The following is a 14,251-nucleotide window of genomic DNA, read 5'->3' as shown; positions in this document are numbered from 1 at the left end:
ATTAAAATCACACTAGGTTCCAAATTATGTCATCGGAGCTTGACATTTCTATACTAATGAAGGCCCCCGCCTGTCTCTGTGGGTGGCCTTGATGCTCCCAAAAACCTGCGAGTTAAAATGGTGGTGGGCAAGAATGCATCACCAACATAACGAGTAGCGCCCCGCCTCCATTTTAACCCCTCTCCGACATCATTTCCATCTGGCAAGCATTTGTGGCTAAAGTATTTATCCGATGCTTTACTCATTGTTTATTGGGACACACTAGGATTCCAACAGGGTTGCTGAGAAATCAGTTATGGCAAATTCTACCCAGTGACAAATTCCAGTGTGGCTGTGACATTTTATTCAGAGACGCTTATCTCCAGCCTGTCATCATCAGAACACTTGGCAATTAATGCATTTTCTTTGCAATGACCTGCTTTAGTGATATCCATATTGTATTTTTATATAAATAGCATCCTGTGATTGTATGAGGCTAATTCAGTATCTACTAATGTTCCTGAAAGCAGTCTTGTGATAGAGTCAAGTTCAAGCTCATGGGTCTCAGATTTTTGTTGTTCGGGGTTGGCAACTCTCATGTTTACCTTTAGTCACTTCACACATTCCATCTGTCTTAGGCCTCCATTATTTTCAGACATGGGTATCAGCTGTCACGGGACTGAAACTATCCACCTTTATAATGTCAGTGATGTGTCAATATTAAATACTGCAAGCCATTCTATTAACTGCCAAACACATTTCACCCTTGTCTATTTGTGCTGCTCCCTTTGATGCTGACAATATATTGAAACATGAAGCAAATAGAAATAATGACCTGATTAAATTGACAAGAACACGAATGAGCTTGAAAGAGTATCTTCATCTCCTGTTTTCATTAATGAGAATCTCTCAACATAACCATGTGTAAATTGATATTATATTCTAATCTTTAATTTTTTATGGGGAGCAAGGGATGGGAGAGCTATTAGTGCTGAGGAATGGAATATTTTTTCCATGTTTTGTACTCAGTGTGAGCAACAAGCACTCACAGGTCAGATAGTTGGATGAAGAATCAGGCTACTTGTACTGTATCCCAGTTGTGTGTCAGCTTCACGCTAAGAAGAGCATGTCCATTACACCTCGATAATACTTCCATTACCCAAAACAACCATCCTGTGGACTCTCAAGTGAGATTGCTAATTTAGTACCAATTAGCATTGAACTCTCAGCAGCTTTGTGCTGTGTCTAATGTTCACTACAGCAATTGATGTTGTTTTCAGGAGCCATGCAAAGAACATGTTGCAATGGGGGATTATATATCATATTTTATAGGGCATTTTATATGGTTTATAAATTAGTGAAGCAGCTAGAAACAGTGTAAACTGTATCAAAAATTGTGGTGCAGGTTTGAAAAGCTTGAGTTTCTCCCATTCACCCTGGTGCAATAGGAAAATATAATGAATCCCATCTTGCTTTAGATCACAGTTTCACCATCCCAAATTTTCCTCTGTGATGCAAAGTTAAAGGGAGGAATTAATCTCTTCCCCCCCACCCCCGCAAAAGGCAGTGTATGCTGGGTCAATTGAAAATTTTAAGACTGGATCAATAGATTTTTGTTAGGTCAGGGTATCAAGAGATACGGAGCAAAGACAGGTAAAGAGTTGAAGTACAGGTCAGCCATGATCTAACTGAATGACAGAACAGGCTCAAGTGGCTGAATGGTCTACTTCTGTTCCTATGTGAACTATTTAGCAATTGGATTATCTGTTGTCTATTTTCCACTCACTCATAAGAACATAAGAAATAGGAGCAGGAGTAGGCCATTCAGCCCCTCGAGCCTGCTCCTTCATTCAATCAGATCATGGCTGATCTTCGAACTCTCCTGCCCAATCCCCATATCCCTTGATTCCCCAAGAGTTCAAAAATCTATCTATCTCAGCCTTGAGTATACTCAATGACTCAGCAACCACAGACCTCTGGGGTAGAGAATTCCAAAGATTCACAACCCTCTGAGTGAAGAAATTGCTCCTCATCTCAGTCTTAAATGGCCGACCCCTTATCCTGAGACTATGCCTCCTAGTTCTAGCTTCTCCAGCCAGGGGAAACATCCTCTCAGCATCTACCCTGTCAAGCCCCCTCAGAATCTTATAGGTTTCAATGAGATGGCCTCTCATTCTTCTAAACTCCAGAGAGTATAGGCACATTCTACTCAATCTCTCCTCATAGGACAATCCTCTCATCCCAGGAATCAATCTAGTGAACCCTCTAAGGAAAGTATATCCTTCCTTAGATAAGGAGACCAAAACTATACATAGTACTCCAGGTGAGGTCTCACCAAAGCCCTGTACAATTGTAGTAAGACTTCCTTAATCTTGTACTCCAACCCCCTTGTAATAAAGACCAACGTGCCATTTGATTTCCTAATTGCTTGCTGTACCTGTATGTGACCTTTTTGTGTTCCTTGTACAAGGACACCCAAATCTCTCTGAACACCAACATTTACTAATTTCTCACCATTTAAAACATATTCAGTTTTTCTATTCTTCCTACCACAGTGAATAACCACACATTTCCCCACATTATACTCCATCTGCCACCTCCTTTCCCATTCATTTAACCTGTCTATATCCCTTTGTAAACTCTTTGTGTCCTCCTCACAGCTTACTTTTCCACCTAGCTTTGTATCATCAGCAAATTTGGATACATTACACTTTTTCTTTTTCTTCTCTTCCACCCTACATATGAGTTTGCTCATAGAATCATAGAATCACAGAAAGGTTACAGCACAGAAGGAGGCCATTCAGCCCATCAAGTCCATGCCAGCTCTATGCAAGAGCAAACTAGCTAGTCCCACTTCCCTCCCCTATCCCCATAGCCCCGCAAATTTTTTCCTTTCAAGTACTTATTCAGTTCCCTCTTGAAGGCCATGATTGAATCTGCCTCCACCAACCCCTCTGGCAGTGCATTCCAGATCCTAACCACTCGCTATATGAAAAAGTTTTTCCTCATGTCACCTTTGGTTCTTTTGCCAATCACCTTAAATTTATGTCCTCTGGTACTTGACCCTTCCGCCAATGGGAACAGTTTCTTTCTAACTACTCTGTCTTGACCCTTCATGATTTTGAACATTTCTATCAAATCTCCTCTCAACCTTCTCTCTTCCAAGGAGAACAACCCCAGTTTCTCCAGTCTATCCACGTAACTGAAGTCCCTCATCCCTGGAATCATTTGAGTAAATCTCTTCTGCACCCTCTCGAATGCCTTCACATCTTTCCTAACGTGTGATGCCCAGAACTGGACACGATACTTCAGCTGTCGCTGAACCAGTATTTTATAAAGGTTCATCATGACTTCCTTGTTTTTGTACTCTTATGCCTCTATTTATAAAGCCCAGGATCCCGTATGCTTTTTTAATCACTTTCTCAACCTGCCCTACCACCTTCAATGATTTGTGTACATATACCCCCAGATCTCTCTGTTCCTCTACCCCTTTTAGAATTGTGCCCTTTAGTTTATGTTGCTTCTCCTCATTCTTCCTACCGAAATATATCACTTCACATTCCATCTGCCATGTGTCCGCCCATGCCACCAGCCTGTCTATGTCCTCTTGAAGTCTGTCACTATCCTCCTCACTGTTCACTACACGTCCAAATTTTGTATCATCTGCAAATTTTGAAATTGTGCCCTGTACACCCAAGTCCAGGTCATTAATGTATATCAAGAAAAGCAGTGGTCCTTGTACTGACCCCTGGGACCACTGTACACCTCCTTCCAGTCCGAAAAACAGCCGTTTACCACTACTCTCTGTTTCCTGTTACTTAGACAATTCTGCATCCCTGCTGCTACTGCCCCTTTTATTCCCTGGGCTTCAATCTTGATGACAAGCCTATTATGCGGCACTTTATCAAATGCCTTTTGAAAGTCCATATACACAACATCAACTGCATTGCCCTCATCTACCCTCTCTGTTACCTCATCAAAAAACTCTATCAAATTAGTTAAACATGATTTGCCTTTAATAAATCTGTGCTGGTTTTCCAAAATCAATCCACACTTGTCCAAATGACTGCTAATTCTGTCCCGGATTATCATTTCCAAAAGTTTCCCCACCACCGAGGTTAAACTGACTGGCCTGTAGTTGCTGGGTTTATCCTTACACATCCTCATCTTTCAGTTTACAGCTCTGAAAAAGGTATGAATCCAAAACATTAATCTGTCTTTTCTCTTTAGAGATTCTGACTGACCTGCTGTGTATTTCCAGCATTTTCTTTTAAAACCTGTAGTTTTCCTGCACTGTTCAATTGGCAATTGAAAAAAAAAATGGATTGTATAGTTTATCATTGCAAGGGTTATGTAACAGTTGGTGGGTTATGCACCAGCGAATGGATTGTATAGTTTATCATTGCAAGGGTTATGTAACAGTTGATGGGTTATGCACCAGCGAATGGATTGTATACCAGCTGTTTTCTCGAATTGTACTAATATTAATCAAAGTGTTAAACACTGGACTGCTGCTAAGGCACTCAGACAACCTTACAGCTCTTTCATTGCTTAACATGCATGCCCTTTCTGCAGCTGGACACACTTACAATCTGTAAATTACAACTGGTAATCTTGCCATACTTGCTCTAAAAAAATTTTTCCAACAAAACCTAACTGCATGACGCATGTTCATTTACGCAAACACACATTGGGATGTTAGGATAAGCACTTTGATGTCACTGCATGTACTCTTCAGACTTCCGACATTTCACCGCCACGGGGGTAGAATTTCTGTGGGAGTCACCCAATTTCCTGCTTTAACTTCGACAGATGATCAATGGAAACCCCAGAGAAACAGCGTAAATAGCCGTTTACGGCTTTTGTCTGGGGATTCCACTGATCTTCCACTGAAGTTACGGCAGATGATTAGAAACATAGAAACATAGAAAATAGGAGCAGGAGTAGGCCATTTGGCCCTTCGAGCCTGCTCCACCATTCAATTTGATCATGGCTGATCCTCTCTCTCAATACCATATTCCCGCTCTCTCCCCATACCCCTTGATGCCTTTTGTGTCTAGAAATCTATCTAGTTCCTTCTTAAATATATTCAGTGACTTGGCCTACTCAGCCTTCTCTGGCAGAGAATTCCGCAGGTTCACAACCCTCTGAGTGAAGAAATTCTTCTCGTCTCAGTCCTAAATGTCCTACCCCGTATCCTGAGACTGTGACCCCTCGTTCTAGACCCCCCCCCAGCCAGGGGAAAAATCCTCCCTGCATCCAGTCTGTCTAGCTCTGTCAGAATTTTATATGTTTCAATGAGATCCCCTCTCATTCTTCTAAACTCTAGTGAATACAGGCCGAGTCGACCCAATCTCTCCTCAATCTATCCACCATCATGCCTTTTAATGACGCTCCCCAATCTATCATAGCCAACTCACTCCTCAAACCTTCGTAGTTTCCTTTGTTTAGATTTAGGACCCTAGTTTCAGATTGGACTACCTCACTTTCCATCTTAATGAAGAATTCTATCATGTTATGGTCACTCGTCCCTAAAGGACCCCGCACATTAGATTATTAATTAACCCCTTCTCATAGCACAATACCCAATCTAGAATAGTCTGTTCCCAGTTGGGTCCTCAACATACTGGTCTAAAAAACCATCTCGTACACACTCCAGGAATTCATCCTCCACAGTATTATTGCTAATTTGGTTTGGTCAGTCTATACGCAGATTAAAGTCACCCACGATTACTGTAGTACCCTTGTTACATGCATCTCTAATTTCCTGTTTGATCCCATCCCCTACATTACCACTACTGTTTGGAGGCCTATAAACAACTCCCACCAGTGTTTTCTTCCCCTTGGTGCTTCTTAACTTCACCTAGACTGATTCTACATCTTGATTTTCTGAGCCAATATCCTTTCTCACTATTGCTCTGATTTCATCCTTTACTAACAACACCACCCCACCTCCTTTTCCTTTTTGCCTGTCCTTCCTAAATATCGAATACCCTTGGATTTTCAGCTTGCAGCCTTGGTCACCCTGCAGCCATGTCTCTGTAATTGCTATTATATCATATCTGTTTACATCTATTTGCGCTGTTAATTCATCTACCTGATAATGAATGCTTCGTGCATTCAGATACAGTGCTTTTAGATTTGTCTTATTAACATTTTTAGACATCTTAACATTTTTATGTACTATGGCCCTATTTGTCTTATTACCATTTTTTCTTACCCGGACCCTATTTGTTGTCTTTTGTTTGTGCGCTCTGTCCCTTCCTGACACAATCTGGTTATCCTCACCCCAATCACTTTCCTGCACTGCTTCTTTGTCTTTTCTCTTTAGCATTCTAGATTTCTATCCACCGGGACCCTCCCCCATCTTATTCAGTTTAAAGCCCTATCTACCTCCCTAGTTATTCGATTCGCTAGAACTCTAGTCCCAGCATGGTTCAGGTGTAGCCCGTCCCAACGGAACAGCTTTCTCTTTCCCCAGTACCGGTACCAGTGCCCCACGAATCGAAACCCACTTCTCCCACACCAATCTTTGAGTCATGCATTCATCTCCCTGATCCTATTGACCCAATGCCAATTTGCTCATGGCTCAGGTAATAATCCAGAGATTATCACCTTTGTGGTTCTGTTTTTTAATTTGGTCCCTAGCTGCTTAAACTCTCTCAGCAGAACCTTTTTCTTAGTCTTACCTATGAAATTCCAGGCGCACTTCTCTACTTGGAGGAGAAGCTGACATGTTACAAGAGGGAGAAGAAGTGCACACGTTCAAGGAGGCCACTGTCGAAATCGTTGGGAATGGAAGCATAATGCAAATGGAAGAAGGTGAATCCTAGGACCATCCCCAAGCTGAGTGATAATGTCATCCTTTTATTATTTTTTCTTCACATATTGACTCAATCTTACACTCTCATACAAAAATACACTCAAGTACAGCATCATGACACATGTATATTGCCATTATGTAACTCTTTGAAGGTGTGCTGTACGTCTTCAGGACATATCAAAGCAGAAAATTGGGCTAGCTCCCTTACAGACTTGCAATCCTCCTGCCCAGATGGAGTCACGGCAGATGATTGGGACTACACCTGTGGAAATTAAGCACCTAAATGTCTAGCTATCTAATATAGAGGGTGCTAAATTGGGCCCTGTAGCGCCCGTTATTTCGGTGCTACACGGCCTCTCCAACATCCAAGATAGCGTCTTGGCTGCGCACTCACATTTCCAGCACGACGTACGCCGGACGCCATCTTGGTATAGGAGTTAGCGCATGCGCAAATACGGAACGCCGGAAGCATATAAAGTAGGGAGAAAATGGATACAATCGGTGTGCAATGCTGATTTAAAGTGATCGACAACATTTTGGGACTTAACGTTCAACTCAACACACAGTCTTAACCCCGACCATCTGAACGTGTCTTAGAGTGCCTGGACGACCTCCACCAGTGCTATTTAAAGGGATCATGCAGGATTTACGTTAGTTGCTGGATTATTGCTCCTGGCTGCCAAGACATTTGTAACTGTTTTTGGAGGTCTCCTATACTTGAATACTGGGACGCAAGGATATAGCCTAACATTTAGAGCCAGGATGTGCAGGAGTGAAATTAGGAAATGCTTCTACATGCAAAGGGTGGGAGAAGTTTGGAATGCTCTTCTGCAAACGGCAGTTGATGCTACCTCAATTGTGAATTCTAAATCTGAGATTGATAGATTTCTGTGAACCAAGGGTATTAGCGATATGGGACTAGGTCACAGGTCCAGCATGATCTCATTGAATGGCGGAACAGGCTCGAGGGGCTAAATGCCACCGCCTCTTGCTGCCTCCTGATATGCGCCACCTTCTCCTGCAAGAAAGCAATATGCTTGTCTGGGTGATGTGCCTGTCACGATTGAATAGCTGCCAGTGTGTGTAACCTGTGAGTTGTGAGTGGGCGGTTTGCAACAGTGATAATGTGTAAGGGTGAGAGAAAGCAACTGATTGGAAGAGTTGAGTACTGATAGAAAGAGTTTGATGGTATGTGGGGAATGGGGGGTGTAGTGCGTGGAGCAGTGGATGCAGCTAGTGGTGTAGTTGGTAGGAGACACCGCTTGACTGTTGACCTCACTCACCTTGACCACTCATATCAAAGCATTGAACTTCTTCCTGCACTGCATCATGATGCTGTGCGCCTGGCACTGACTTTGTCCCCTACTGCCTCCCACTGCCTTTTGGGTATATGTCTGGAGGGCCTCTTGTCCCCCTGCGGATATAGGATGTCCCTCCATCTGTCCACCTCTTGCACCAAGGTCTCTAGTGCATCAGCAGAGAACATTGGTGCATGCTCTCTCGCAGGCCTGGTACAAACTCAGATCGGCAGATTGGTGAGGTCTGACATGCAGATTGGAGGATGTGGGATTTAGTAGTGCACAATCTTTATTCAATGTTTTAACATAACTCATCAGTTTGTAAACATAGGGACGGGAGCTGCATCTGTGTTTTGCATGTGCGATGTCTGATCTCCGTTCAGACTCCGTGCAGACAGCAGACTGTTATTTTCAGCAAATAACAGGCACCAGCTACCTTTAAGAGATTTTTAAGAGACAGCCTGCCTTTAGGAGATTGGGGCACCCGCTGCTGTAGAAAGTGCGAATTGCATTGAATCCTCGTGACAACGGTGATTCGGAATGCTGCTTGAAGGTAAGTCCTCAGGCCTCACTAACGTCTTGTCCTGCCTGTGCAGGGGCCATTAGGCACAGAGTAATAGCAGATCACGCTACCCGCGCCCAATAATAGGCCCTATCTAACTTTCCCCCAGTAGCTCTTGCAACCATAGGCACAGATTTCGTGGCCTACACATTGCTCCAAATGTTTACTTGAGCTGGCTGCCAGAAGAGGTTTTGTCTAATCATGGGACTAATTTTATGTCTCAACTAGTCACTCAAGTATGCCAAAAGTTCCAAATAAAACAACTTTAATTCAACCCATACAATCCTCAGATGAATGGGCTGGTAGACGAGCTTATCGGCACTCTGACCTTTATGCTATGCTCATACACTGAGTCGAACCCAAGGACCAGGATAAAATATTGCCATGTTTGTAATTTGCTTACAGCGAGATATCCAAGAATCTGCAAGGCTCTCTTTATTTGCATTACTATATAAACACCATGGCCTGGATTTTAACTTTGGGTCAGTAAGAGAGCGGTGGGGGGTTTGTAGATAGGAAACCTGGAAATAAGGGTTTCCCGCTGATCCTGCCAAATTTAACAATAGGATGTTTTAAAATTTTTCAAACGGTTTCCTGTCCGACAGCTAGCTTGGTTTACAGGCTTGCTACCTGTTGGGCGGGAAAGCAGCTGGGGATGGGATGGAAGTTAAGTCGGAGTTCGGATGGTGGGGGTCAGGGAGAGATCAGAAACTTTGGGGTTTGGATGGGGGGGGGGTCGGGAGAGATTGGGATCTTTGGGGGTTAGATGGGAGGTGGGGGAGAGATTGGGATCTTTGGGGGTTGGTTGGGGGGTGGATCAGGGAGAGATCGGGATCTTTGGGGGTTGGATGGGGGGGTTCGGGGAGAGATCAGGTTCTTTGGGGGTTGGATGTGGGGATTCGGGGAGACAGCAGGTTCTTTGGGGGTTGGATGGGGGGATTCGGGGAGACAGCAGGTTCTTTGGGGGTTGGATGGGGGCGTTCGGGGAGAGATCAGGATCTTTGGGGGTTGGATGGGGGGGTTCAGGGAGACAGCAGGTTCTTTGGGGGTTGGATGGGAGGGTTCGGGGAGAGATCGGGATCTTTGGGGATTGGATGGGGGGTGGGGGAAGTCGGAGATTGTTGGGGAGGTGAGCAGTCAGACATCGGGGGGATCTCGGACATCGGAGGGGTTCTCGGACATCGGAGGGGGTCTTGGACATCGGGAGGGATCTAGAAAATCGAGGTGGGGGGGAGTTCTCGGGCATGGGGTGGGGGGGTGTCTCAAACATCGGGGTGGGGGGGTGTCTCAGACATCAGGATGGGTTGGCCGAACTTGGGGGTCCGATCGCCGCAAGTAAGCATGTTGGGCCTGGAGGAAACTATTTTAACTACGCACCCATCCCCAACTCACCCGTTCTTGGGGGTTAAAATTCCCCCCCCAAGTGTGTAGTCTGTTAACATTATCAGAGAGGCATGGTTGGGGAACACCACTGAGGAGGACAGAAAAATAATAGAACACCAGTGGTGTTGCACATGAGGGGTCAAGACTAAGTGTAGTCTTTAGCTGAAGCGGAGACAGGACAGTGGAAAATTGGACCAGAGCGTGTAGACGTAATACAGTCCCCATTTTAAAGTCATGCATTCCTTATTCTTATATAATGGCCCAGAATTTCCTGCAATGGTGAGATTGGAGATGAGATCTGTAAATATCGCCTTTTTGCACGCCGATCTCGCCATTGTAAGCTTACTGCAAAATTTCCAGGATTTGTAATTTGAAAACGCCACAGTGAGCATTGTGCTGAATCAGTAGTGGTGCAACCAATGGCCAATGTTTGCTACTATCAGCTTTTAGTATTTGCAAATGTAGAAGGGTCAATATGTGTTCACTGATAACTTGGGTTAATTATGGTGTAGTGCTTCACATCCTTCGCCTGCAATTTAACTTATCAGATCAAAATATTTGTTAAAAAATATTTCACAATGTATGTTTATTTGCGAACTTGGTAGAGTTTGGAATGGTCTATTTGAAAGGAACTTGTATTTTCCAAAGGAAACAATTCTTTGATGTCAGGAAGAAAGTAATTATAAAAAAGCTCTTTTAGAAACTGGGATCGCAACAAAGCACTGGGAGTAATAGGTAGGCCAGTGTGTGCTGCTATGAGGAAAGCATAAGAAGTTCCGGGTTCATTCAGCAGGTCCTCATACAGTGGTGGAAAGTCATAGTGAGGTAGGCTATGTAGTTGAGATATGCAATTCACTGCACAGAATCTGGGTCTATCACATGAACATAATAAAGTCCTACCTCTATGAGTAAAGGTTACACACTCAAAACATTAACTTGTCTTTTCTCCTTACTGATGCTGACTTACTTGCTATGTATTTCCAACATTTTCTGTTTTGAATTCAGAAACAATGTAGAGTGGATGTCATACACTGTCACAGGGAGCTCTGTCCAAGATGGTTTGGTTTCATTGCTTTTCTTCGATAGCACTTAAAACTAGTTTGTGATTGCTCTCTGCTGCATTTTGGGAAAGCACCAGCTTGAGATTGCAACAAATCAGCAAAATTGTGCCTCAGTCCTGTTCCCTATGTAAGTCAGCATCTATGGTCATTGAACTAGAGCACCATGACAACCAGGGATCCATCTGTAAGGGATTCCTACATTGCTAAGCCAATCATTCAAAAACAACTTATGTTTACTTATTATGACTGCTATTAGCAGAAAAGAACGGGCATGATACGAGAAACTCCATTTTAAAATATTTGAACTTTTGCAAGGCAACAACTTATTTTCAGCCATGATGTGCACCTAAGGAATATCATAATAATGAATCACCGTGGACCTACAAATTTCTTACAGAATTGATCGATACTGGGACAAAGTGTGAAACAAGTCAAAAGGGGTTCTGCTCCAACCTCACACGATCCACAATTTCTTGCATGGTGATATTTTCATGTATAAAAAGGATATATACAGTCAACCTTGACATTTTTATTTTCTTTATGGAAGGGGCAGTGAGATTAGTTTTTTCCTTATGATCTTCCAGAAGTCTTTTCTGGGTCACAATGTTCACATCAATACTCATATCTAAACTGAAGGTCCTTTCAATAATTACAGAAAGGATAATTTCCCAACCATTTAATCTCCAGCAAAGAGAAGGGAGCTATACATTTTTACAATTACACCGTATTATGAAATGCCTCCTGTAGTTTGCTAGGGGCTTTTAAAAAAAAAGTCCTGTTTTGGTTCCATGACTTATCTTATCCAGGTTATTTGAAGTGTAAAGAATAAAGAAGCAGTTTCAACAAATTTGATGAATAAGAGCAAGGAAACTTAAAATGAGCAAACACCAAACTGATATCACACCTTTGAAAATGAAATGTAAACTGATTCTTACTGGATAAGGAGGTGTAGAGGGCAAAGGACTTGAGACTCGTTAGCTCCTTGTGTCGAGTCTCTTCCACGCTTTTATGGAAGATTTGCTCCCAAGCATAGAGCTTGAGTAGTTTGATCCCTCGCAGCAACTCATTAGTTTTCCTCAAGCGCTCATTTGAATAATCCTGAAATAGGAAGGACAATCAGCAGCTGAACCTGGAGATGGGCAAATTAATCTAACAAGAATATCTAAGGACCAGAACATCTGATTACCTCAACCACCGTATGTGATGCTGTCCTTCACTTTTAAAATTTATTAATTTGTTTTCTTCTTGCTCATGAAGGCTAGAAAAATCATTGCTGGTGAATGGAGCACCTTCCCACTTTGGTAACAAATGTCAGTATCAAGCACTCCCAGGTTAAGTTGCATTGGCATATATAAAGTAAAACTTTCTCTGTTCTGTTCCAACAATATGCTTTACCCTGAGACGAGAAACGTTCTTCAAAAAGCACTAGTTCTCTCTGTATTTCACACACCAGCCACTCTAATTATCTCTCTGAATGAGACTGGAACTGCCAATTTATGTTGAACTGTGAGCATTTTTTTGTGTGGTCAGCCAGGAACTGTGCTCAGGTTGCCTCAACAACAACAAACAACGACTTGCATTGATATAACCCCTTTAATGTAGTAAAATGTCCCAAGGCGCTTCAGAGGAGGGCAATCAGACAAAAATTGACCCGAGCCAAAGAAGGAGACATTAGGACAGGTGACCAAAAGCTTGTTTTCCCAAACAATCCTACTGATGAAAGGAAATTTGTAGTTTCAGAGGTTAAAAGATCTGACAACCCATGACATCCAAATATTCCCTATTATTACTCAGAGATGTTTGCATTATTGGCCCTATGTTCAGTTGAACTCAGGATTTGTGGAGCAGCGCAGTTTGGTGCATCATCATTCTGCACCACAAAATGACAGAATGTGGGCTCATAGCACCCATTCTTCACATAACAAAGCTCCATTCATGTTTGGGTCATTAGAAGGGAGGTACCAATAAGAAGATTTTTCCCTCAAAATGGATAAACAGGCAGCCAAACCTATCTGTGCTGCTCACATGCACCTGACTCACTAGTGATTGGTTACAGAGCAGCAAAGGCATAAATTTGGGACCTAGTGTCTTGCTTGCCTGCTCAGTTGGGAAATACAACATATGTGGGGGTGTGAGGGATAAAAAGAACAAAAATAATTCCAATAAACAAACCAGCATTTTCTGTTTAAGTGATACTCACCAATGTGCTTCTCTGGGCCTGAGAGAGTTTGGTTGCTACAAAATACTGGACAGGGGCCAGCACTGCAATTACTGTTGCTCCAATTAAGGCACTAATTCCAAGGAGGTAGTAGAGAAGAATCACACCTACAATAATCTGTAATAAAATAAAATGACCATTTAGACGGGATCTAGTTAGCTCCACAATATAATGATAGTAAAAAAAAATCTCAGGTATATTGTTCTTTTTGGTCTATTTATGTGTCCTCCAAATCTAGATGTGTGACTCATACACAATAATGGCAATGGATAAGAATCATCACTTCAAAATGGCATGTGGCAGTGTAGTAACAGGCCTATTCATTTTGTGGCTATCACTGTCACTGCCAGTTCAAACAACATAATTGTTAATGAATATTAAAAGTGAGATAAAAGTGATTCCATTGCAAGGATGAGCTTCAAAGCCGAATTCCACATTGATCTAGATTTGGATATTTGGGTAGTATGAACTGGTAGTCCAATTCAGATCACTTGCAATTCAGATTGGTCAGTCCAAAAAAAAAATAGCTGTCTATATGCAGTAAGACATGTTTGTAGGTTGTCTTGTTCATGTGTGAATGGTGCCATTCAGTAATTATCCCATGTATTTTGCCAGTTGGTGACGTTAGCAGGAAAAATAAAATGACAGCAGAATGTAAGTGGCTTTGCTGCAATTTGTTTACTGTAAGTTCTCCAACTGCCTGATGTGGGAAGTGGGGAAAAGTAGTGGTGGTGATTGAATGGCAATGGAGGTGGTGAACTGGGATCAATGTTTATTGGTAGCTGTGCTGGGATACATCTTTGTTCCCTAATACTGAAGTCCACTCCACGAATAAGACTAATGTTCTTCTGATTAATGATTAAGACTATTTGAATTCCAAATGGTCCAGATTCTGCTGAGCTTACAGCCATTATCCACATTCTATAC

General features: G+C 42.6%; 1 protein-coding gene across 4 annotated transcripts in view; it reads right to left on the bottom strand.

The window, feature by feature from the left end:
• Nucleotides 1–14,251, bottom strand: part of abcc8 (ATP-binding cassette, sub-family C (CFTR/MRP), member 8) — a 200,913-nt gene that overhangs the window by 108,195 nt on the left and 78,467 nt on the right. For all 4 annotated transcript variants that reach the window (XM_067993856.1, XM_067993858.1, XM_067993859.1 and 1 more), the window contains exons 9-10: nt 13,307–13,441; nt 12,042–12,204 (exon numbers count right to left, since the gene is read on the bottom strand). In XM_067993856.1, the coding sequence (XP_067849957.1) occupies nt 12,042–12,204; nt 13,307–13,441 (298 nt within the window). The remainder of the gene's footprint in view (nt 1–12,041; nt 12,205–13,306; nt 13,442–14,251) is intronic.

The sequence above is a fragment of the Heptranchias perlo genome, chromosome 12 (assembly GCF_035084215.1).
Source record: "Heptranchias perlo isolate sHepPer1 chromosome 12, sHepPer1.hap1, whole genome shotgun sequence".
NCBI classification, from domain to species: domain Eukaryota; kingdom Metazoa; phylum Chordata; class Chondrichthyes; order Hexanchiformes; family Hexanchidae; genus Heptranchias; species Heptranchias perlo.
The sequence above is the reverse complement of the archived record's forward strand: the minus strand, read 5'-3'. Positions and strand labels throughout refer to the sequence as shown.